General features: G+C 41.6%; 1 protein-coding gene and 1 long non-coding RNA gene across 2 annotated transcripts; one reads left to right on the top strand and one right to left on the bottom strand.

Annotated features, from left to right (window-relative positions):
- Window positions 1-103: 103 nt before the first annotated feature.
- On the bottom strand, window positions 104-8,685 carry abcb6a (ATP-binding cassette, sub-family B (MDR/TAP), member 6a). The gene is made up of 19 exons (XM_051428231.1): window positions 8,170-8,685; window positions 6,929-7,069; window positions 6,573-6,762; window positions 6,031-6,123; window positions 5,688-5,880; window positions 5,387-5,508; window positions 5,165-5,274; window positions 4,992-5,057; window positions 4,317-4,442; window positions 4,150-4,226; window positions 3,957-4,020; window positions 3,776-3,861; window positions 3,604-3,661; window positions 3,411-3,515; window positions 2,804-2,978; window positions 2,514-2,626; window positions 1,405-1,499; window positions 1,240-1,308; window positions 104-1,152 (listed from the first exon to the last, which is right to left on the bottom strand). Exons 1-19 carry the CDS (start codon window positions 8,683-8,685, stop codon window positions 993-995), a joined length of 2,559 nt encoding a protein of 852 aa, XP_051284191.1. The 3' UTR covers window positions 104-992.
- On the top strand, window positions 7,067-10,939 carry LOC127378911 (uncharacterized). Its single transcript, XR_007888211.1, has 2 exons — window positions 7,067-7,937; window positions 8,191-10,939. It is a non-coding gene; the product is annotated as an uncharacterized LOC127378911 (long non-coding RNA).
- Window positions 10,940-25,269: the final 14,330 nt, after the last annotated feature.

Raw genomic sequence — 25,269 nt, 5'->3', positions numbered from 1 at the left:
CCATGTGAGCCCTCACATAACTGTAAAATAGCTATCATATGGATGCATACAGAAACTGTAAGTTAACATGATCTGATCAAAACTGGACTTTTACAAACTAGAACACATGCAAAAAGAAAACTTTTATTTTTCCAAGAAACAGAATATTTACAAAATGTAATAATCACGAACAATACCTTTTATGAGGTAGATATGGCAAATCCCTATTCATAGTATAGTGTATGTGACTGTATATACTCGTATATTACATTAAGTGAGAATACTGTGGGTATTGTAACTGCATGAGCTTTTGAGTAGCAACAGATCAAATAAATAACTTGACTCTATTATGTCCGTGAAACTAGCAAAAATATCTGCCATCAGAAATGTCTATTGTTTTTAATGAAATAGGCAGACGTGGATTGTACAACTTTATATGTAAAGAATCAGCCAGTCAAAAAACTGTTTTAGAAAATTCACACGATTGACAAGTTTGATCTTCACTTTCTGTGTATTAAGTAAACCACTGAAGAAGACACCAACAATGAAGAGAACACAATGATCAGACAAGCAGCACAACCTGGTTTACCTAAGTGCAAAGAGGCTTACAGATTTATATTTAAAAAAAGTACCACTTTAAATAACAACAGAGCTCCGAAATCGACTATCAAAAACTTTAAAACTAAGCTAAATAAAACAAAATGACAGCTTCTAACACCAACCTATTGTCTTTGATGATATTGTTCAGTGGGCAGCAGAATCATTAGCCCCTAAATTCATCAAAATGTAGTGCTGAGGCTGCGCTTCTTTGTGTGTGTCCCTTTTGTATCTTTATATACGTGATGTCATAGATTACTTAAACTTACACAGGCAAAAGAAAATTATAAAAAATAAATAACATCTTGCTGATTGTTCCTTCATGTTAAAATCATCCATCAACATTTTACAATTAAGGGCGGAATCAAAATGTAGAGTTCGCTTTTATAAAAACAAACAAACAAAAATAAGTACATTCAGTGGCCGTGGTGCCCTGAGGAGGTTGATGGCGGCTGCAGCTTCTCAGACTTGCGGTCTTTGGTTTCTGACTCTGACGAGGAATCTGAGTCCTGGCTCTGCTGCTGGTTCATCCACATGTCTGCATACAGGCCTCCCTTGAGTAGCAATTCCTCGTGTCTTGGATGGAGAGGAAGTGAGTCACTTGGGAGTTCATTGAAAAGGAGAATCGACTGTGACTACGACAGGTCAATAAGGCACACTTACCGTCCTCGCTCAGCAATCCGGCCATCGCTGATCACCAGAATCTGGTCTGCTCCGATAATGGTGGATAACCTTTCATATTAAAATAAAGAGATTAACACGACTTATTAAATAACACAAGAAAAAAAACCTTTAAGAAAAAAACCCTACAGTACATGCACCTCTTACCTGTGAGCTACAACAACTGTTGTACGATTGGTACAGACTTTAGCCAACGAGGCCTGGATGTTGCGTTCTGTCTGTGTGTCGAGTGCAGATGTGGCCTGCAGACACAGAGAGACATCATTTGTTAAAACTGGAGATAACAGCAATAACTTTAGCCATTCAAATGAAAGTGAAACAAGGCAACATACGTCTGAAAGTCTATTCATTTAAGTTAAAGCCGAGCAGCAACTAGGGTGACTAGATGTCCTGAATCCCAAATCCCACCATGTTTGTCTCAGAAATACTAAACCGTTAGAGTATTAGATAATATGATTGAGCTAAACGAGAGCTGTTTGTATGCTGTGAGACTCAACTTGACTTGTGAACGTATTGTGTGTATTTTGGTGTGCTGCCAGAAAGTCATGAAAAATGCACCACAGGCAGCTGCTGTCACCAGAATAAAGCAGTGAATGACAGAATCCTTTCATTAAAGTATCAGTTCATCTACATGAATTAATAGATCAATCAGGGTTCAAAATAAGGTGTTTTCTCATTAATAATTAGCCAAATAATCACAAACTCACTACAGGGACATTGTACATATTTGAAGCAAAAAGGTAAAAACATATCAACAAAGGGGGGGAGGGGGACTAACTATTTAAATATTTACAATACTAACTTTATTATTTACACGTAGGCTTAGCTAAAGGAACACCCTAATCCAGAGAGAAAGAGTGGGAGAGAAGGTCAAACATGCCACCACACCTACTGAGTGCCTGTGCACGGCACAAGAGGAGAGGGAGAGGCCCCCGGCGCTGTTGGCAGAAGAGCCGTGGAATGCAATAACTCTGAGCGGCAATCATATATTGGAATATATTTCCTGCCTTTTCAATGATGTCACAAGCCTGTCACCTGTGCATAATGGTTCATGCGTCTTGTAAACAGAGCCAGGACGCTGTGCTTTATTAATCCTTGCTCTGAATACGTGACCACACGCAACCCTAACACCTCTGTCCCGAATTTCACCCATTCTCACCTGGTCCCCCGAGCAGCAACTGAGTCATAAACAGCAATATACAAAAGGGGCAACAATGTGGCAAAGTTGATCTGTCTGTATATCACCGTAATCTCACCTCATCCAGCAGGATGATCTGTGGAGCTTTGAGGATAGTTCTGGCAATAGCAACTCTTTGCTTCTCTCCTCCACTCAGCTTCAGACCTCTTTCACCAACCTGCGTGTCATAAGCTGCCAGAGAAACATACAGGTAGGAGGTAACATGTGAGGGGATTTATATTGGTCACATTGCTTTCAACATCCACTTTATACTTGATTCATTGGTAAAAACAATAAAACCCTCTCAGCACTGTGACTCAAGAATCACCATGCTGACATTGAGGACAGGCAGATTAATGTATAAGTTACCTTCAGGGAAGGTCATTATTTTATCGTGTATATCAGCAGCTATAGCAGCCTCCTCCACCTCCTGGTCACTGGCAGAGACACGGCCGTAGCGAATGTTATTCTGGATGGTGTCGTTGAAAAGCACCGTATCCTGGGGAACCACACCGATATGCGCTCGCAGAGATGTCTGCTTCACCTGAGGAAAGACAACAAAGACATCATAGTAATTACTAGTCAAGAGTGTGCCCGTGAACGCACACACAGCTGCATAAAGCAATATTCAAGACATTGCAACTTGTGCTTATATTGCTCTTGGTAATCTCAAGAGCAACATAACAAGGAGCTAATTTATGCTTATAGCAGTTAGATGACTTTGTTTGCACATGAAATGGTGTACAGTGCCTCTTAATGCATATGAGAAGTTGCTAATTAGCTTTGGTGGCGTTATATTAAGTTATCCTTCTATGTCACTGATATTTGCTTATATTGTAAAGCTTATACACACACACATACGTACTGTTTTACATGTATTGTTACAGTGTACTGTGTGTATTTCTCAATGCTCGATACTTTATTTATACTTTAATTATTTTGTACTCATGTACGAGTTCTGGTGCCAGACATTTACTTTTGAAATATCCTGGCCGTCGATGCTGATGGAGCCTCCCTGAACGTCATAGAAACGGAAGATGAGTCGAATGATGGTGCTCTTCCCAGAGCCTGATGGTCCCACCTGGGGAGGTTAACACGAAATTGTAATTGTGCAGTCCTATCAGAGCTGTATGAGTGAGTAGAGGGGGAAAGCTGTGTCTTAGACTTACCAGGGCAACTGTCTCTCCTGGCAGTACTGTGAAGGAAACGTCCTTGAGAATCTCCTTCCTGTAAAACAGTGAGGAACTCTAAGAAATTAGTCTTAAAAAAATAAAAATATCTACATGTTGGTTTACATCTTGTTGATAACAACCAGGCCACAGAATCAAAATGTGAACCAACCCGCTTGAATAGCTGAAGTAAACGTTCTCAAACTCCACTTTTCCCAGTTTGTAGAGGAAATTCCCTGCATTTACTTCATCTTTCACCTGCACAAGAGGACAGATAGAGAAAATATAAAAAAAGTGGGTCATAATACAGTGTTTAAAGTAAAATCATGAACAAAGACCAGTTTCAAAAGTACCTCTTCCTCTTCTTCAAAAAGTTTGATCATGCTTTCCATGTCAATAAAAGAAGTCTGGATCATTCTGCAGTAAAAACAGAGACAAGAGTTAACAACAATGACAAGAATTACCCAAAAGCACAGGACTAAATATAAATGTGAACAGATCTTCATTCAGTGCAATGCATTTTACGCTATTTCTGCCTCCTCTTACCTGTAGTAGGTTCCGAACCAGTTGAGAGGGGTGTACAGCTGGATGATGTAGGTACCGAAGAGGACGAAATCTCCAACCTAGGATAAGAGGAGATTTTTCATAGTCAAACTCAATCATGTGTTCAGTTTCAATGGGTTCTAGTAGAGAAATGAAAAAAGTGTTAGTACCTGAAACTTTCCTTCAGTCACGAAGTAGGCACAGAGCAGGGAGCCGGCCAGCAGGCCTGATCCGATGATGATGTTCTGTGTTTGGTTGAGGAAGGCCAGCGACGCCTGAGCCTTCCACTCTGCCCCCTAAAAACAGGACGAGAAAAGAAGTTAAATTTAAGACCTTTTTTTATAACCATATGAATGTAGTTTAAGACCTATTTTACTTCCATACACACACTGAACACTGATAGACAATTTAAAAAAAAAAAAAAGAAACATTAACATGCACAAATAGCTTCTAAAATGAGTTCTAGCTGGAAGCAACTGTGTTATATTCATCTTTTTCTTATTGTCTTTGTTTTGAAACTAAACCTGCCATAAATAATCATATTTCCTTGAGGGGTTTGGCCATCTGCTGTTTGGCAACGTTCTGATTTGCTTCCACGCAGCATCTTGTGCAGCTTGGCGCTGATAGCAGTAACTAGACACAGAGGTTTGTTTTGACTTCTGTCAAACTGAGCACACCAGCACATTCTTCTCATGGCAAAGATTGTGTTCAGTATTCTGCTAAAGTAAAAGAGCAGAGGAAGTTGTGACCACATCAGCTATTACAAAAATATTATGGTGTTGTTTAGCTCTACGTAGACCAATAGTAGGGTCAAAATGGACACTTGTCCAATACCTCTGACTTACCTGATATTTTAAGATGGCGTCCTCGAATCGGCTGACCTCGTAGCTCTCTGCATTGTAGTATTTTACCTATTGAACAGACAAAAGAATAAATAGAACAACATTTGACATCTTGAAATAAATGGAACCTCTTCATGAAGCAAAAAGGCAGATTGCAGACAAAGAGTTTAATGTACCGTCTCAAAGTTTAACAAGGAGTCCACAGCCTTGGACTTGGCGTTGTTGTCCATCTGGTTCATGTTCCGCCTGAACTTGGTCCTCCATTCGGTGATGATGATGGTCAGAGCTGGTGGAAACATTATCAGGCAATGACAATGAGAACGTTTCATCTGTGGATACATTCAACTAAACTAAATCACATTGTTTAAGATTATCAATTCACTTCAATTTGGACTTACTGAGGTACAGCGCCATGCAGACAAAGACAATAAGGCCGAACCAGGCGTTGAAGTAAGTGATGAAGTAGATGATAGAAATGACAATATCAGTGATGGTTGGCACGATGCTGAACACTATGTAGCTGTGGGGGGAAAAAGGTGACAGTTGAGTCAATTGCAGGAAAAATATGGCTCCAGAAAGAACCCTTGTCCCACTACATGGCTGGAATTTTCTGCTGAATGTTGATATAAAATAAAAAGTATCTGATGAGCCGGATAGTTGCAGCAAAGCTATCCTCCGTCACATCCAGCGCCATCCTACCTGAGCAGGTTGTTAATGGAAGAGGTGCCGCGGTCGACGCTTCTCAACACTTCGCCGGTTTTGCGGCCTAGGTGCCAGCGCAGACAGAGGGAGTGCAAGTGGGCAAACAGGCGCACTTGAATCATGCAGTTGGTGAACTGCTGCACCCGGATCCACAAGAAAGAGCGCATGTTACTGACAAACCCCGAGGCACCTGGGAAGAGGAGGAGATAATGGTGAAAGTGATCAACAGGCCTTAACTCTACTCTCCACTAAATGTGCAGTATCACTTGTGAAGTATTTGTGTGTCTTTCTGTGACAGTCTCTACATTATGCATCCAGAGCATGAATGAGTTGGTCCTACCTGCCCCGCCGCCCTGCAGGAACTTGAGCAGGACATAAACACACACTGTAGTAGCCAGAGTGTGCCAGCTGCTTCCATCAGTCAGTTCATTCACTGAGACCGGGACAAAGACATAAAGGTAAATGAGTAAAAAAGTTAGACAGTCAGACATTTGGCTTGAAGATATGGTAGATAAACAAGACAATAAAATGAGACACGTAAAATTTGTAAGGTGTTATTTTTTTGTGTCCTCGGCCCTCTGGAGCCAGTAACTATCAGGAGACGGATGTCTCAATTTTATCACACATCCTGAGGAACAGTGTGTGTTAAACTTGATGAGTATACTGTATCTGCACGCCACTAGGTGTATATTAAACATTATGTTTTGGCATGTTTTTCTGTGGACCTTGGGGTTTTTTGACTTGTGGCGCAAACTGAATAAGTTAAATCCACTATTAGCTTGCGGCTCAGGCTTGTTGCAGCAATGCAGTTGCAGAAACACAACATTTAACATATAAATGTACATTTGAGTCTACAGGGTAAGGTAAAAAGAGATCACTCACCAATATTCCTGTAGAAAATGGGTACAAAGACATTAATAACTCTCTCGATTCCAAGCAGCCCCAAACACAAGAGGACCAGCAGCTGGAGGACGACGTTCCCCCGGGGCCACATGTAGGGAGCAAGGAGGCGGACTTTCTTCCAGAAACCCTTCCAGGTAGATTCGTTCTCTTCTGTTCTGCCCAAAAGACTCTGAGATAGAGATTAATAGAGATTAATATATTAAATACCAAACACAACATTGCATAGCGTATAATGGAAGTAACGAAGTACAAATACTTTGTTACTAGTACAAATAGTTTTTCAGGTATCTGTACTTCACCTTCTGACTACTTTTTACTTTTGTGCGTCACGCTACCTGTCCGCTGTTCTCCACGTCCCGCTCATCTTCGTTAATCAGTAGCATGTATGGTCTCCGTGGCAACCCTGGAGCTTTGAGTCCGATGAAGAAGAGCAGCCCGGTTCCAATGTAGCGCATCAGCCAAAGAGCAAAGTGCACCTGAGGGGTTCACAGACAATCAAGAGCAGATCAATATAGATACCAAACTGCAGTTAATCAGCATGTAATAGCAGAGAGATGTACATTTAATGCTCATAATGCAGCCGTGTATGAGAAAAATAACTATACTGATGACTGCATTAGATGTGTCATTTATCAAACAATGACCAAGCCTCTGAGTAACTTATGTCAACATACTATCACACAAGTTACTGTTATCAATACAATGTTTCTTCACCTACTTCCAAAGTGCATGGAGAAGGGAAAAACTCCAGCTGGAGTTCTGACTCTTCAAAAAGGGGTCTTTAGAATTTAATTGGGGTTTTAAATTGAGTAAAATACTCCAACAGTAGGATAAACATTTTACATTTTAAGTTAGAATACAAAAGACAAAAGAATACAAAGGACCCTTCAAACAACAATACGATGAACAAAAATAACTAAGTCATGCTGACAATTATATGACCACATGGTTAAAAACTACTGCAGCTGACTGGTGTGGGCGGGGCAAGATTTTGTCAGACTGGGCAATGACTCAGCAAAAAAAAAAAAAAGGCTCTAGTCTAGCACTCCCTTTCAGTGGTGTTATGGATGTTTTGCATGCCAGCTTTTCTTTCTTTCTTTGATGGCTGGGCGGGTAGTTTGTAATGTTTGAAACAAGACAGGCAAGAAGGCTTTGAGCAGGGAGAGTCAAAAGACACACCCATCTTTAATAAATACTTAACCTTTGGCTCATTAGACTGTTAAAACACTCACCATCGACATCATAAAACATTAACACAGATGATAATGGAATGAGTATTATCCATATGAGGAATAAGGGCATCTGCTATCAGTGCATTCCTGGATCAACAGTTGAGAAACAAAGGTAAGTGAGCTGAATAGATAGGTATAGAAATAACCCAAATAACACAAGCTGCATGGTACAGAGGACAGCAGTGAAGTAAAGCAGTATGCAGTGTAAAATATTTTTACTAAACCCAATCTGACAATACTCTTAACCTGGAGATTTGTGCTACTGAAGTCCAAGTACTCTTGATCAGTCTTTTTGGGGGTTTTATTTTCAAAATGATGGTTAAAACATTCAATCTTTTCCTCACCTGTTGTTGATTGTTCTCCAGGGCCCACCACCAGTGAGGACTGTACCAGGAGATGAAGGCCAAGTTCTCAGCTGAGAAAGCCAGAGCCCAGAACAGCAGCAGGGCCGTGCTGTGGCCCCTGGTCCGGTCCATCAACAGGACTCTACGTCTCTCCACCCTGAGCAGCGCTATAGCCCAGGCCCAGGCCAGCGCAGAGAAGCAGCCGTACAGCACCACATAGCCTGGGAGCTCTCCTCCGCTGGCAGCCCGCCACACCATCCCACTCAGAAACTGGACCAGGAGAAGGATGGAGACGGCCTGCTGGAAGCCGTAGAGGCGGGAGCGTGGGATGAACTTGGGCTCCATCACTGTGCCATATTTCTTGTAGAATATGCAGTGGATGGTGCCCAGGAAGAAGGCGATGGTGAGCAGGATGGTGGGGACCAGTGTGAAGTAGAAGCAGGGGGAGATGCCTTCATCCACCCAGGTGTGGGAGATGGAGGAGTTGGCTTCGCAGTAGCTCTGCATGAACACCATGGCTGCAGCTACAGAACAACAATAACAGGGAATATTAAATGAAACAGCTTAAACGACATATTAGTTTCTGATAATGGAGAGGTAAGTGAGTTCAGAGTCTCCGCACAAACTTGGCTGGCTGCTGGTCTCTGCTATATTAGGCTGTGAACTTCTGTGACATCTTTAGTCTCACAGTTCACCATTGCACCTGCTTTTAGCCGCTGGTTATAAATTACCACCACCCCATTTGCCACACATTACCAAAATGCCATATGGGTTGGGCAGAGCAGCGTACACAAACCCTTCACAGAGATGACAAATGGAGTGTAACCTGTTAGTACACCCACTACGACATCATTTAAGAGGCTGCACACATTAACTAATGCACTGCTGTTAGTTGTAACATTACCATTACCTTAGTGGCCTGTCGGTTGCTGTCAACTTGTCAGGTACCTCAGCGACGCACACACTCCAGTGTCAGTAACAGAGGTTTAGTCCACAGAAGCTAAGTTAGCAGTTCACTACAAAACTAGCTGTTAGCTAGCTGACTCGGCTTTACGCAGCTTTACCACAAGCGACGCTTCATAACGAGCCGGACCGTATGTCCGAGTATGTGATACATACAGCTGTGTGTCTGTCACCGCTACCTGTCAACTGTGTGTACTCATGCTGCTACCGCTGATGTCCTTGCTGAGAGCAGGTTAAACAACAGCTTTTCCATGACTCGGCAATCGACGCTTTACGCAACAGCGTGGGACTGCACGGCGTGGACGTAAGCGCCCCCTAGTGACAGGCACCGGGCGTGACTCATGGAGGCAGGAAGGGAGCAGCATGGAGACACCCTAAAGCAGTGTACAGAAAGAGGAAATTACAGTTTGCTCATTTGCCTTGAGCATATTTGTCCATTCAGGAGTTCACAGACACGGGCCTGAATGTCACTGTGCAAAATGACACATTTTGTTTGCAACACAACACATTAAAAACGTGCAACAAAAGCAAATATTTCCAGAAAACAACATAACCTGTGTTCAAATGACTATATTCTTTGAATCATGACATAATGGACAACAAAATACAAATTACAGCTAGCACTATGAACATGTTTAACTTTAATTTGTGCTGTATTCCTTTGCTATTTGTTACTTTGATACTTTACATATTGTATGTGCCAGAAAAGTAAATATCACAGCATCAATTGTATTCTTTTCTCCAAAGATTGTTGCTCTGTACCTGCACCTTTTGCATTTGAAAACATCTGTTGAAATACTGTAAAACAGGTTTTCTTCATTCATTTCATTCTTGTTTGCTGGTGTTTCTGTGTCGCTGATATTTACATAACATGGATGGGAGATCATTTAGTTACATAAAAGTAGCAGTGTCATAGCATACAAATAGAAATACTCCATTAAAGCTCAAAGGTCTGCATTAAATAATTTCCCTTAAAGTACAGAAGTAGGCTGTTGACAGCAAAATGTACTTAAAGGATCAAAAGTAAGTAGGCTACTCATTATGCAGCATATTGTTGTTGTTGTCAAGGTGGTCATTTTAACTACTGTATAAACTGTTGGGTAGTTTAATTGATAATAAATACTTAATATTTGACTGCTCATATCTGATCATATCTTTTGGATTGAACTTTTAACCTGACGAGTAAAGTAAACTTTTAATCTGAAAAGTAAGATACACAACTGTAAACAATATCTGTCAGATATATGTAGTGGGATAAAAAGTAAAATTTTCCCCTCTGAAATGAGTTTAAAGTAACATAGCATCGAAACACATAAGTACAAGTACCTCAAAGTTGTATTAAAGTGCAGTACTTTAGCAAAACTACTTAGTTACAGTCCACCACTGGAAATGAAGTCAATAAAAAAAAGAGCAATGCTAAGGGTCCAGTAGAGCTTTATAGTGGTAATGTTATTAAGCAAATTTCTGTCACTTCCAACAGTTTGTCACTTATTTTCAGTTCAAACCAAGCATTAACCCTGGTATAGCTTTGATTGGCCAAAATTCTAATGTCATACAATTTAGAGATTTATTATTTATTTATTTTACACAATGGGTTGTATGAAATCTTTGATGACATTGGGGAAAATGAGAGCTTGCAATGTTACAAGATGATCAGTAGATGGCACTAAATACTAAGTTATAATCAGAGGAAGCCACTGTCTACAGCAAACCCATGTATGAACAACAGTTGGTGACACCTCCATGAACATACACACAGATGGTGAGAAAAAACTGGAGATGGAACAAAATAAAAAATATAATACAATTGCCTGGTATTACTTGCTATAGGTGTGTCATTTTACTGCTGTATTAAGGCCAGTGAGTGAGTGATTAATAGCAACATAACCCAAGTGTGCCTCTTCCACTGAAAAGAGTAATTTTCAAGTCAGAGAAACATAAAAAGAATATTGTCAGTTCAGTGATGACGGGGTTTAAGTTAAGAGCTTTCCCATCAAACTGTAAATTCAAGGGTTTAGCACAAAGAAGGGAAGTGACTCAAAAGCCAGCTGTCGCATTTGTCCTTCATATGAGGATGAATAAAAGGCTCTCCAGAAAAAAAAGAAGTGTATGTGTGTGTGTACCTGCATGTGAAAGAAGGAAGCGTATCCTGATGGAGTGTGCAAAAGAAACAGGAAAAAAGAAGCGAAAGAGCTTGTGATGTCTTGTGTGAGCTTATGCACACCCACCCACGCACGCAGGACACAGGCTGGGATGGAAAAAGGGGGTTAATCTTATCATTTAGAGCTTTCACAATGGGAATAAAGAGCTGCTAATCTGCTTCATCTCCCCAGCTCTTTTGTGTGAGTGGAAATGGACCTTCTGTCCATCGGCTGCTTCTCGCCCCGCTCCTTTGTCTCCCAGTGGATGTGATGGCCTGCCCATCACAACCCTCATCTCTCTCCCCTTTTGTGGGGCGTCCCTACCTCAGCGTATAGACTCAGCTGGAGCCCTATAAATCCTTTAGGTGGCTCTTTTCTTGTATTCAATCCCACCTTTTCTTTCATTCTCATTTATGCTTCTTTGTTGGCTTGGGGCTGCCTGACACATATGGACGGTAACAGGCAGGGATAAGACGGATGTGCATGCCAATCTAATCCCTTGATTTAGTGAGAAAGGAATATTGGAGGTGTTAGGAATGCTATGTCCAATCTCATTAGTACTGAGGGCGATCAATAAAGCTTTCGGTTCTGCTGAATGTAGTTCACTGAAGGATTGGGCTCTGTGAATTCAGTTCTCACCGCAAGCTCACTGCCAGATGACCTTTGCTACCTTTAATGCTCACAAATCACCCATGATCCATTGTGCGGTAGACCGGCTACAAAGCACGCAGACAGGCTGTTCATAGGGGCTGGCAAGCATCGACCTTTGCCGTTGTACGCCTGTATGTTTTTTGAAGAGACAAGCTTATCTGTCAGACCCAACCGACGTTTAAAGTCACACACAGAATTTTCCTGGAAAAAATGTGTGCCAAGTTCCTGGTTTAGACATCTGGTCTAGACTCTTCTTTTGGCCCACATGCTGTCTGCAGGGGAAAAGAGAATTCTCCATTCATGAAGTTTTCAACCTGTTTCGTCATTGTGGTACTTGAGTGAATGGACCACCTACAGTATGACACACTCAACTAACAGATTTTGTGCAAAGGGATAATAAAGAACAAGATGCTCTTTCATTTTGATACTTTACGAATGTAACCCAAAGCCTTTAAACAGGCGACTAGCTTCTCAGCACATGGGGTCGATGACCTCCAGCTTAAGAGATGTTTGAAAGGGCTTTACACTTGGAAAGACTTTCCACTTGGCCCACTGAGCATGACATTGTGTCTCTGAGTTTGAGCTTGAACTGTCCGACCCTGGCAACCCACTGAGTGTAGTTCAGTCACCTTTTCCTGCTGTAAAAGAGAACAACACAGGGGATAAGATCTCCTGCGAAACTGCTCTTGACAAACACAAAGGGGGCTACCTCCACTGCTGCTGAACTGCACCCTTACCACAGTCCTCTATGTAGACAGATAGAGAGGCAGATGGGAGGGAGGGAGAGGCTTGGAAGCCAGAAGGTGAGTGAGAGGTGGTAGAGAAAGACAGCAAGGAGAGGGGGAAAGTGTGTGTGTGTGTGTGCAAGATAACATGGGCTAGAGAAACCAGATTGACGCCCCAGTGCCGTCAGTGTGTGGGCGAATCTGTCACAGATACAGAGGCAGATAGGCGGAGGCAGAGAGGTATTGTTAGAGAAGACGCAGAGCCCCAAACGAACCTATCTACACACTTCAGGCACAATGGGCCGGAAAACTAGCAGCACCTTTCTCCTTTAAGCCACACACACACACACACACACACACACACACACACACACACACACACACACACACACACACACACACACACACACACACACACACACACACCTTGTATAGCTGAAATATAAAGGTGTTTTTGGCCTTATGAGCTGCAAACTCTAGTCAGTTTCATATCTCTGTGTAAAAGCAGCAGTTTACATGTCAAACCTGTTACATCCTGAGTGGCACCTTTCTAAAATCTTCTTAGAATACTCTGCTTCGACCTCTAGGGGCAGTGCCACACTATAATAATACCTGTGGCTCCAGATAAACAATATTATTGGAATAAAAGTGGATTATTGTGTGTATCAGAATTGAAGGCAGATGTGTGCTACTGCACAAAACGTTACAATGAAGAGCTGACAGAAATATGAACTTTAAAGGAAGCACTTTTGGGTGGCTGCTATGCAGAGACCATAGTATATCCATACTGAATAAAGTCTCTGCTTTGTGGGTGGGAAAACTTGCAACACCACGTTACTACTTCTGCACAGAATAAAAGTGGAGAAAAGGAAGAGTCTGTTTGACAATTCCTATAAGAATGGTTTTTGGAAACTCATCCATTTGATGCAAAATAGTTTTATAAATCTTTAATCCTCTGAATAATTATAGTTTAGGGATTTATTAGGCCCCCTTTGAAAAAAGAATGTTATGAATATTCAACATAGTTCAAAACAATGCACAAAAATGCAGGATTATCTCTTAAAAAGCCCCAAAATCAAGACAATCTATTATTGAAGCCACTTAAAAATAAACACAAAGCAAAGAAACTGGGCCATTTAATGGAGACACACTCTGAGATGGTCCAGTCTCCGACAGCACAGGTTAAGCAGTCTTCTGTTGCCCCCTCCTTACAGTCACAGATTTGTGGATGTGGGAGTTGACACCACCACCAGTGACGAAGGCTTTGATGAGTGAATCCAGCTCCTCATGCCCTCCAATGGCCCGCTGCAAATGTCGTGAGGCTGATGCGTTTGACCTTCAGATACTTTGATGCAACTCCTGCCAAATCCTCAGCCCTACAGTGAGCGGCAGTGGCTTCAACGCGACAATGGCTGCTTCTGGACATCACTGGTCTGTTGATTAAAACCACTAAACTGTATCTTTACTCTCAGTGAGTGTGAAATAGGTAAATGAAAATGCTGGTTGGGTTTGTCAGGTCAAAAGACCATGGACACAGCTCCAAAAAAAAACTGTAATGTACACTGCTGTAGCCAGGAGCTGTTTTAGATTCATATCAAGGAGAGCTTTAGACTGAATACGGGATTTTAAAGGATGAAACCACATCATTTTCCAAAGCTAGAATTAGACAGTAAATATTTCAGGTTCTGCTTTAAAAACCCTAATATATGTCATTTTAAACTGAATTTGTATGTAGAAATAGTACAACCTCTTACAACAGCCCTGTAGATAAAGCTTAAAATGTTATGTTTTGTGGAGACGATGTCAATGTGGTTTTTATTTTAATCATTTTTCATTTGTGGCATTGATGTACTGGGTTGTGTTACATTGCTGGTGTTCCTGGTATCCAGACATCCCAGGGGGTACTTCTGCAGTTGCCAGGGGATCTGTGGACAGACTGTGGAGTAATTTGAAAAAACTGAATTAATGATGTGATTAAAAATATACATCCACATCCTGAGTCAGCTATAAAAATTAATTTAGGTGCTATTTCAATTAAGAGTCTGTGAAAACTAGTTATGAGGCTAAAAGGAATGGATAAACTATTTAAATAATTAGTTAAAAGTAATGGATACATGGTTTTCTGCTTTTGTATACAACCAAACAGAAGTAAACATTGACAGTTCAATTGTATGGAAATATTTTAACATCCACTATTATAGCCACTTGATGATTCACAGTTAAATTACAAACAATAACAAAAATTAATTCAAATGAAAACACTTGATACATAAATGGAGATGCTGATGAAGGGGTACTTGAGTTAATCGGACTGGGCTGTGGGGTACGTCTGACAAGAAAGGCTGGGAACCATTGGTACATATCCCTAGTGCTTTATGTAGCTGATTTTGTTTAGAAGATTGTTGTTTTATTATCATCACCAACAACAACAACAACAACAACTATATATATATATATATATATATATATATATATGAGTGTTGTTGTATGAATATATTTGAAAAAAAACAAAACATGACATCACGGAATCTAGAATGCATTATATTCTGGAAAACTGGGTGATTTTTGAACTTGCAGCCAGTCTTTTCAGTGCACAGAGAGAGAAAGACACATTGGTACACTTGTGAACTACATCAAAAGATCAATCCTTTTGCGAAAAACAACGATATTTCAAGAAGACTACGGCCTACTGCGGTCACAGACATTTAAAAAATTCATTGAAGTAAGTCTTTATTGATGTTTCATTAAAACAATTCAAGAACTTTTCCAAAAGAGCTTAATTGATGCAATATTAATATGCATCATAGTTATTTCATATGTATCTGTCTAAATAAATGTTGTTTTAACATTGCAGTTTGAGAAGTTTGAGATAACTGTTTGATAAACAGACTGTCAAACCTACTATGGACCTTTGGTCCAACCAATGCCTAACGGCTGAGGAAATGGTGCGTTTCTCTTCTCTGTCTCAGTTTTTTAAACACTGAATTATGAGCTTGATAGCATTTTTAGTAAACAAATTAACCACCAAAAATGTAATCTTTTCTTAGGCAAATGGCCATCAACTTAACGGTTTTGTAGAGTCTCTCCAACTACAAAGAGCCAGCTCTCTTGCCAGTAAAATGCAGTGCTTTGCAGCTCGTTATGGCAAGACTGACAGGTAAGTGTTGCATTAGGCTTCAAATAACTTCAAATATAAAGTCTAGGAAGGTGAACTCTGGAGCACATATGCTTTTAATAATGCAGAAACCAAAGTTTGGTAAGAAGAGGCAGTTATGGTGTTGATGTTTAAAATGCCTATGCCTAGGTAATAGCTGTCTCTCATATGATGGACTGGTTCTGGGCATTGCTTACATCTAGACAAACATTAGTAGCAGGACCTTATTAAAAGCTCTTACTTTAACTCCAGACATAGCTAAATGCTCCAGATCTCGTCTTTCCAGAATCTGCCTCAGTTGTCCTGTCAGCTGGGGCAACTAGTTTGAGCTTTAAGTTGGTATATGCACATTGGTACTCCTTTAGTTAAAGGTGGCGTCAGTCAGTCAACACTTTTGGTTGCCAGGTATAATATCTACTCTTGCCAGGTATTTGACAACCTGGGAATGAGACTCAACAATCAACTATCTTTCCCAAAGGATTGAGCCAACATTTAACTAAAGGGGCACTTAGAAAGCTACATGCAGGCAGATTTTGTTTTAGCTTATTTGTAACAATTACAAGCTTAACAAGCATACTGTGGTTGTAACAACTGTAGACAAAGCAGTTGTATGTTTAGCTGCACAGCATACACTTCAACTGGTTCGAGTACGCACACTGAATTCAGTTTCCATAGGAAAGTGAAAAATATTTTTTGCATCTGCACTGTGAGTCGGATCTGCTCCAAAATGTAATGGTTTCTTCCTTGGACCATGCTAAACCAACAGTTTCATCAAAATCTGGCCAGTAGTAGTACACCGAAAACAAAACCTCCTTGGCGGAGGTGAAAATAAATTATAGTTGGTCTAATAATCATTTGTTATGTATTTCATGCTAAAATCAACTATTGACACTATTTTTGCAGATTGTGCGGCTTTCAAAGGGCAGCCACCAAACTACCTCCACCAAGGGAATACTACTACACTGTGTTCTTTCTTGCTGAGGAGGTTCCTCTGCCTCCAACCCCACCACCTGCTGATGCTGTGTTGGACACGGGGAACACTGATGAGAAGCACCCAGATCTGAAAGACACTGGGTTTCCCTCTCAGGATAATGAAGTGGCCTGTTTGATGAACCAGACTATCAGCATAATGGCTGGTGAGGTTCCACTGCCTTCAAGCCCAGCACCTGCTGATTCTGCAAATCATGTAAGACATGTTCATGAGAAGAAGTACCCAGATTTAAAAAATCTGAAAATAGGGTTTCCTTCTCTTGATGACGACATTGATCTGGATGACGAAGTGGCCTGTTTGATGTCCCAGCCTGTCAGCTTGATGGCTTGTGAGGTTCAACTGCCTCCAAGCCCACCACCTACTGATGCTGTGAGATTGTCTTGCACATGGTTTCCTTCTCTTGATGGTCAAGTGTCTGATTTGATGCCCCTCAGCCAGCTGGCTGAGATTCCACTGCCTCCAAGCCCTCCACCTACTGATGTTGTGTTGGACATGGGAAACACTTGTGAGAAGTACCCAGATTTGAAAGGCACAGAGTTTCCTTCCCTGGATGATGAAGTAACCTGTTTGATGTCCCAGCCTGTCGGCGTGATGGCTTGTGAGTTTCCTCTGCCTCCAAGCTCTTCACCTTCTGATATTTTGTTGGACATTGGGTTTCTTTCTCTTAATGATGAAGTGCCTGAGTTGATGCCCCTTAGCCAGGTGGCTGCGATTCCACTGCTTCCAAGCTCTCCTCCTGCTGAGGTTGTGTTATACATGGGAGACATTCAGGAAAAGAAGAACCCAGATTTACAAAGTACATGGTTTCCTTCTCTGGATGACAATCCTGATCCTAAGCATCCCAACCTGTCGCCTCTGGAGATTCCACTGCTTGTAAGCCCTTGTCCTACTAAAGCTGTGCTGAACATGGGAGACATTCAGGAGAAGTGGTACCCAGATTTAAGAAACATACGGTTTTCTTCTCTGGATGATGATGCTGATCCTAAGCATCCCAACCTGTCGCCTCAGGAGATTTCAATGCTTGTAAGCCCTTGTCCTGCTAAAGCTGTGCTGAACATGGGAGACATTCAGGAGAAGTTGTTCCCAGATTTAAGAAACATACGGTTTTCTTCTCTGGATGATGATCCCAAGTATCCCAACCTGTTGCCTCACAAGGTTCCAATGCTTGCAAGCCGCCCTCGTGCTGAAGCTGTGTTTCAAACTAAATACAATAATGGGAGGAAAAAAAAAAAAAAAATTAAAAAAATATACAGATTCCTTCTCTGGATGCTGATCCTAAGCATCCCAACCTTTCACTTCAGGAGACTCCACTGCTTGTAAGCCCTTGTCCTGCTAAAGCTGTGCTGAACATGGGAGACATTCAGGAGAAGTGGTACCCAGATTTAAGAAACATACGGTTTCCTTCTCTAATTAACAACCCACCCGCTTTAAGCCTTGTCCTACTAAAGCTGTGCTGAACATGGGAGACATTAGGAGAAGTTGTACCAGATTTAAGAAACATTTCCTTCTCTGGATGATGATGCTGATCCTAAGCATCCCAACCTGTCGCCTCAGGAGATTTCAATGCTTGTAAGCCCTTGTCCTGCTAAAGCTGTGCTGAACATGGGAGACATTCAGGAGAAGTTGTTCCCAGATTTAAGAAACATACGGTTTTCTTCTCTGGATGATGATCCCAAGTATCCCAACCTGTTGCCTCACAAGGTTCCAATGCTTGCAAGCCGCCCTCGTGCTGAAGCTGTGTTTCAAACTAAATACAATAATGGGAGGAAAAAAAATAAAAAAATAAAAAATATACAGATTCCTTCTCTGGATGCTGATCCTAAGCATCCCAACCTTTCACTTCAGGAGACTCCACTGCTTGTAAGCCCTTGTCCTGCTAAAGCTGTGCTGAACATGGGAGACATTCAGGAGAAGTGGTACCCAGATTTAAGAAACATACAGTTTCCTTCTCTAGATGCTGATCCTAAGCATCCCAACCTGTCGCCTCAGGAGATTCCTCTGCTTGTAAGCCCTTGTCCTACTAAAGCTGTGCTGAACATGGGAGACATTCAGGAGAAGTTGTACCCAGATTTAAGAAACATACGGTTTCCTTCTCTGGATGATGATGCTGATCCTAAGCATCCCAACCTGTCGCCTCAGGAGATTTCAATGCTTGTAAGCCCTTGTCCTGCTAAAGCTGTGCTGAACATGGGAGACATTCAGGAGAAGTTGTTCCCAGATTTAAGAAACATACGGTTTTCTTCTCTGGATGATGATCCCAAGTATCCCAACCTGTTGCCTCACAAGGTTCCAATGCTTGCAAGCCGCCCTCGTGCTGAAGCTGTGTTTCAAACTAAATACAATAATGGGAGGAAAAAAAATAAAAAAATAAAAAATATACAGATTCCTTCTCTGGATGCTGATCCTAAGCATCCCAACCTTTCACTTCAGGAGACTCCACTGCTTGTAAGCCCTTGTCCTGCTAAAGCTGTGCTGAACATGGGAGACATTCAGGAGAAGTTGTACCCAGATTTAAGAAACATACGGTTTCCTTCTCTGGATGATGATGCTGATCCTAAGCATCCCAACCTGTCGCCTCAGGAGATTTCAATGCTTGTAAGCCCTTGTCCTGCTAAAGCTGTGCTGAACATGGGAGACATTCAGGAGAAGTTGTTCCCAGATTTAAGAAACATACGGTTTTCTTCTCTGGATGATGATCCCAAGTATCCCAACCTGTTGCCTCACAAGGTTCCAATGCTTGCAAGCCGCCCTCGTGCTGAAGCTGTGTTTCAAACTAAATACAATAATGGGAGGAAAAAAAATAAAAAATTAAAAAATATACAGATTCCTTCTCTGGATGCTGATCCTAAGCATCCCAACCTTTCACTTCAGGAGACTCCACTGCTTGTAAGCCCTTGTCCTGCTAAAGCTGTGCTGAACATGGGAGACATTCAGGAGAAGTTGTACCCAGATTTAAGAAACATACGGTTTCCTTCTCTGGATGATGATCCCAAGTATCCCAACATGTTGCCTCACAAGGTTCCAATGCTTGCAAGCCGCCCTCGTGCTGAAGCTGTGTTTCAAACTAAATACAATAATGGGAGGAAAAAAAAGAAAAAAAGAAAAAACATACAGTTTCCTTCTCTGCATGCTGATCCTAAGCATCCCAACCTTTCACCTCAGGAGACTCCACTGCTTGTAAGCCCTTGTCCTGCTAAAGCTGTGCTGAACATGGGAGACATTCAGGAGAAGTTGTACCCAGATTTAAGAAACATACGGTTTCCTTCTCTGGATGATGATGCTGATCCTAAGCATCCCGACCTGTCGCCTCACAAGACTCCAATGCTTGTAAGTCCTTGTCCTGCTAGAGCTGTGTTCGACATGGGAGACATTCAGGAGAAGTTGTACCCAGATTTAAGAAACATACGGTTTCCTTCTCTTGATGATGATCCCAAGTATCCCAACATGTTGCCTCACAAGGTTCCACTGCTTGCAAGCCGCCCTCGTGCTGAAGCTGAGTTTCAAACTAAATACACTAATGGGAGGAAAAAAAATAATAAAAGAAAAAACATACAGTTTCCTTCTCTAGATGCTGATCCTAAGCATCCCAACCTGTCGCCTCAGGAGATTCCAATGCTTGTAAGCCCTTGTCCTGCTAAAGCTGTGCTGAACATGGGAGACATTCAGAAGAAGTTGTACCCAGATTTAAGAAACATACGGTTTCCTTCTCTGGATGATGATCCTAAGCATCCCGACCTGTTGCCTCACAAGGTTCCACTGCTTGCAAGCTGCCCTCGTGCTGAAGCTGTGTTTCAACCTAAATACACTAATGAGAGGGAAAACAAAATAAAAAGAAGAAAATATACAGTTTCCTTCTCTGGTTGATGAAGGGGCGTGTTTGATGGCAAAGGTTCCTCTGCCTTCAAATTGCCTTGAAATTCCATACGTTGCATGGAAGAAATACCTTGATTTATCTACTGTTGCCTTTCATTGTCTGGATGATGACATCTGTCTGCAAGTCTGCAACAACGCTTGCTTTATTTTATGTTTATTAAATATTGATATTAAATATATTACAAATTGTTTTCATATTTTATATTATTTTATTGTAATCTTATTGGTGAAAGGTAAATCAAGATCTACTGATGTAATGTGTAAAACAGAGGAAATTGTAGACATGTACATCAGCTAACCACTAAAAGATCTGACAATTCGTACATGTTTCTCATCCTCACTCAACACATAACATTCTTTTGAAGGACCAGAATTTACAACCTATGCAGGTCAGAACCCCCAAGTTGGGTCTTTGAGATCAGGCCAGTGGTTGCCTGTGAAAGTAGACTTATGGGTCAGGACAAATTGCTAATTTAAACATGTAGGAATAGCTTCAGCCATACAGTTTAAGTTTTTTTTATACAACTGTTTGAGAGCCCTTTATGATGAACACTATCATCCAAGTATGGTTCACAGGTTTTTCCAGTAGAAATTTTCATTATCCTACTCAAGTCGTTATTCTGATGTCTACTTTTACTTCTGCAAAACCAAAACTGTCTTCTTTGATGAGCTAATTGCAACTTTGAACACAGCGTAGCACAGTCTACTCTTGGTTTTGGCCTAGTCTTGACTTGTACTGAACAGCATAACAACAAACATGGGTTAGCTGGAAGAAAGTGTGAAAAGAAAGTATCTAAAATAAAATGGTGGTGTGAGGAGACACTGTTACTGCAGTGTGTCAGCTGCCAGGGACATGGAGGAGGAGCATTTCATAGCTTTGTCAGGTGCCACTGATTGAAAAAGAGCAATTGATTAGAGTGTAGCTTCTTGAAGTAAAGAACCGGACCATATTCAGCTGAAACATATATGTAATAAAATCCATAAATGCATGGCAAAGTTATAACATATGTAGCATGCGTAAAAATAACTAACAGAGCATACAGAAGACAAAAAAGTGTATGATATATGAAGCATGTATGATATATGAAATGTTCTTCTATCTAAAGCAAGCTTGCACTTCAGTATAGCCTGATGGTAACTTTCTGACCTCAAAGAGAAATTAGACTAAATATTGCAAACAATTAACGTTTTTATTTATATTTATGAGAGAAATAAAACAAATCTCCTATATGCAGGAGAATCAGGTGCCATAGGAGACAGCACAATTACTGCCAGAAGACAAACAAAAATGAATCAATGATTGAAAGCATTCCTTTTATTTTCTGAACTTTCCTTGTGGCGTAACTGTCTAGTCCAGGATCTGATGCTGATTGGATATGCACATTCACATCATCAACACTTACGGTATCTAGCAGAGTTAATGATTTCACTAGCTATTACTAGATCATTATTTGGTATTGCTAGCTGTTACCTGACATAATCGTACCAATGTATTTTTGTCAGTATTGTTTAGAATGTATTATTATTAGTTTACCACTGGGACTGGCGTTTATGTATAAATAAACCAGTCCCACAGCCCTGATATCAACCTGGTAGGTTGAGCTGTAATAATAATATATAGTCATTTGTTGACCTCCCCACCTTATCTGCTACTTTGGTAGCTTCATAAGAAATTCCTCTGGTGTAACTTGCAAACCAAGCTAAATTATGACTTTATTTGTTTTAGCATTTTCTGTGGCTTGATAGCATGAAGTTGGCTGCGGGAGAGCTAAAATGATTACGTTATTATCAGCAAAAACGGCTGGTTGGCTCCAAAAATGATGATTTGTGCCTGATTCATCACACAACGCCAGAAAGAGAGAGTACACAACTGCTACACATACTTAGTGTGATTTATCCTTAACAACTTTGAATAATGGAGTCTGAAGTGAGAAGTATTAAATGAACTGGAAGTGCTTCTGTGATCCCCCACCCAAGAAAGATTAGGAGGAGGCACCTTCCTGCATGAGTAGCTCCACAGCCGGGGTGACTTGCACGTGGGCTTGGCGGGGGCGCTGGCATGGAGCAGAGTGTCAATTTTAAAAGAGCATCTCTTTCCTCTGGGCTGGAGGGTGACGGATAATGCTTTTGTGCATTACCAAGAGGGGAAGGCCATCCATCATGGCTGTGTGCATGTGGTGGTCTGTGTGTGTGTGTGTGTGTGTGTGTGTGTGTACATCATGCGCATGTGCTGATTTTATGCAGGTAGCGTTGCCCTCCTCAAGGCTTTAGTGTGGATACGGAAGGGGAGGGGGGAGCAGGAGGCCTTGCGGGTAGATGCAATGCAGGCAGAGCATCTGGAGACAAGGACTCTGACTGGTATCAAGCGGGGGCGGGTTATTTATTTGGTTGGGGGTCGTGGGAATACTGGAAGCATCTTCTTGCTGATGAAGAACTGATGCTCTCAGACACATTGCAGTGCTGCTGGTGGTGTGTGTTTTGTGTCAAAGGCTACCTTTTCGTCACCATGCAACTACGCAGATTGGTGGGAGGGACGGAGACACAGTGATCCAATAAGAAACACACTTACTGTATGTATGTACTGTGCCTTGAATTCACACAGAAGATTTTAGTTCATATTCATGAGTTATGGGAGCTGTTTTTTAATTGAAATCTTTTTGACACCAGTCAAAACTCAGCAGGAGACAAGAATGTGCAGCAGGAAGGCTCTCAGTATTAACTTTAAATAATCCTATTTTGGACACAAATGAGTGGAAAATCCAGGTGAAAAGCAGTGCAGAAGTGAATTCATATGCGCATAATTTTCAAAACCTTTTGTATTTTTACTTCTACATAAATCTGGGAGGCAATCCACCCAATCCAGTACAATACTTCTTATTTTTGGCAAGTTGGAGAGAGAGAGAGAGAGAGAGAGAGAGAGAGAGAGAGAGAGAGAGAGAGAGAGAGAGAGAGAGAGAGAGATGCTGTAATTTGACCTGCTGAACTTGCTGTGTTTAGCTTGCCATGCTCTATAGGACTAACATACAACACCCATGCTAATGCTGTTCCTGCAGCCGCTCTTGTTTCCATAACAACTAAATGTGAAGGAGACAGGCCTCTAACCAAAAACTCAGAGCGGCCTAGGTGGGAGGACACATTGGAACTAAATCTCTGCACACACACACACACACACACACACACACACACACACACACACACACACACAGTTAATGTAAAACACAAGCAAGTCCATACATGCGGGCAAAAATACAAACATCCTTGCAGGTGTAGTAGCAATTCCACACACCCAGACTGCAGCAACCCACCCATCCACCCACTCATGTTGTTTTCCCGCCCTGTGTGTGTTCAGAGGAGAGGGCAGGTGGCGTACGCTCCCCTGGCTCCATCCTCTGAGACTTATTACTGTTACAAATAATCCCATGATGACGAAGTCCAAACAGTTGCAAAAGTAAAGACGCGATATTGATTTGATATTTGCAGGAGTATTTGTCAGTGGATTCGCTTGCTTGTTTGTTGTTCTTCCCAGTGTATATATGGAAACTGCAGCGCTGCGTCTTTGTGTGTGGCCTTGGTCATGGGAGGAAGGCCTTTTGTGTAGCTTGCTTATACTACTACGATGTGTTTACTCGACTCCCTGCTTGTGCCCCAGTGGCCTGATGCTGTTATGTCTCCAAGGGCCCAAACTGTAGCTTGAGAGGGACTGATAAGCAAATTGAGCAGGTCCCTTTCCTCCCTGCTCTGTTTGCTTATTTGCAGAACTATTGTTCCATTTGTATACAGTGTATTTTCTCCTTTTTACTGCCTTCTCCCTCTCTGTTTCTAAACCACTGCACGTTTTATGAGAGATTTCTGAGCATCAGTGCCGAAGCTTTTGGGAGTGTAGGGGTTTCAAGCCTGTGCAACGGTAAGATTCACCCCTCCGATATAATAATTCAGGTGAAAAACAATACGGCGTTGAAAAATGAGAGGAATGCGCCGAGATAAATCTGCAGAACACTCACAGCAAATGTCCCATGAATCCACCGCCATGACATCATTCAGTGGGAGCCTGTGTGTTATGTGAAGAAAGGGTGTTTATGTGTGTGTGGTGAGATATCGAGAAAGAGAGAGGGATTGCTAAGTTGGCGGTTTGAATGATGTTTAACTGGAGCTCAGCACAGTTGAATAAGGCTGTAAATCCGCTTTCTCCTGGGTGCAGTTACTCAGAGCTCCGCGGTACAGAACTATCACAGAGAGAAGGATGTCGCCACATTACTGTCGCGCACACACACACACACACACACACACACACACACACACACACACACACACACACACACACACACACACACTTTCCACCTCCTACAAGGCATAAAATATAACCCGTACCATCAACAGCAACCCACTCAGAGGATTGAGGATATACACAGAGCTCAGAGCTCCATCCCACATTAACCAAACACAGAGAGCTCTCCTCTCTTGAGGCTTCACATCCGCACTGGCCTCACTGGCACATAATCTCTCTCTGCCACATCACTTTTCCTCACAGCTTACACTGCTTATGATCAATTCATGAAAACAACAAGACAGTTGCTGACTGACAGCTGCAGTTTCACGCCATAA

Source organism: Dicentrarchus labrax, unplaced genomic scaffold (assembly GCF_905237075.1).
Source record: "Dicentrarchus labrax unplaced genomic scaffold, dlabrax2021, whole genome shotgun sequence".
In the NCBI taxonomy this organism is placed as follows: Eukaryota; Metazoa; Chordata; class Actinopteri; family Moronidae; genus Dicentrarchus; species Dicentrarchus labrax.
This window is presented reverse-complemented; position numbering and strand designations above follow the sequence as displayed.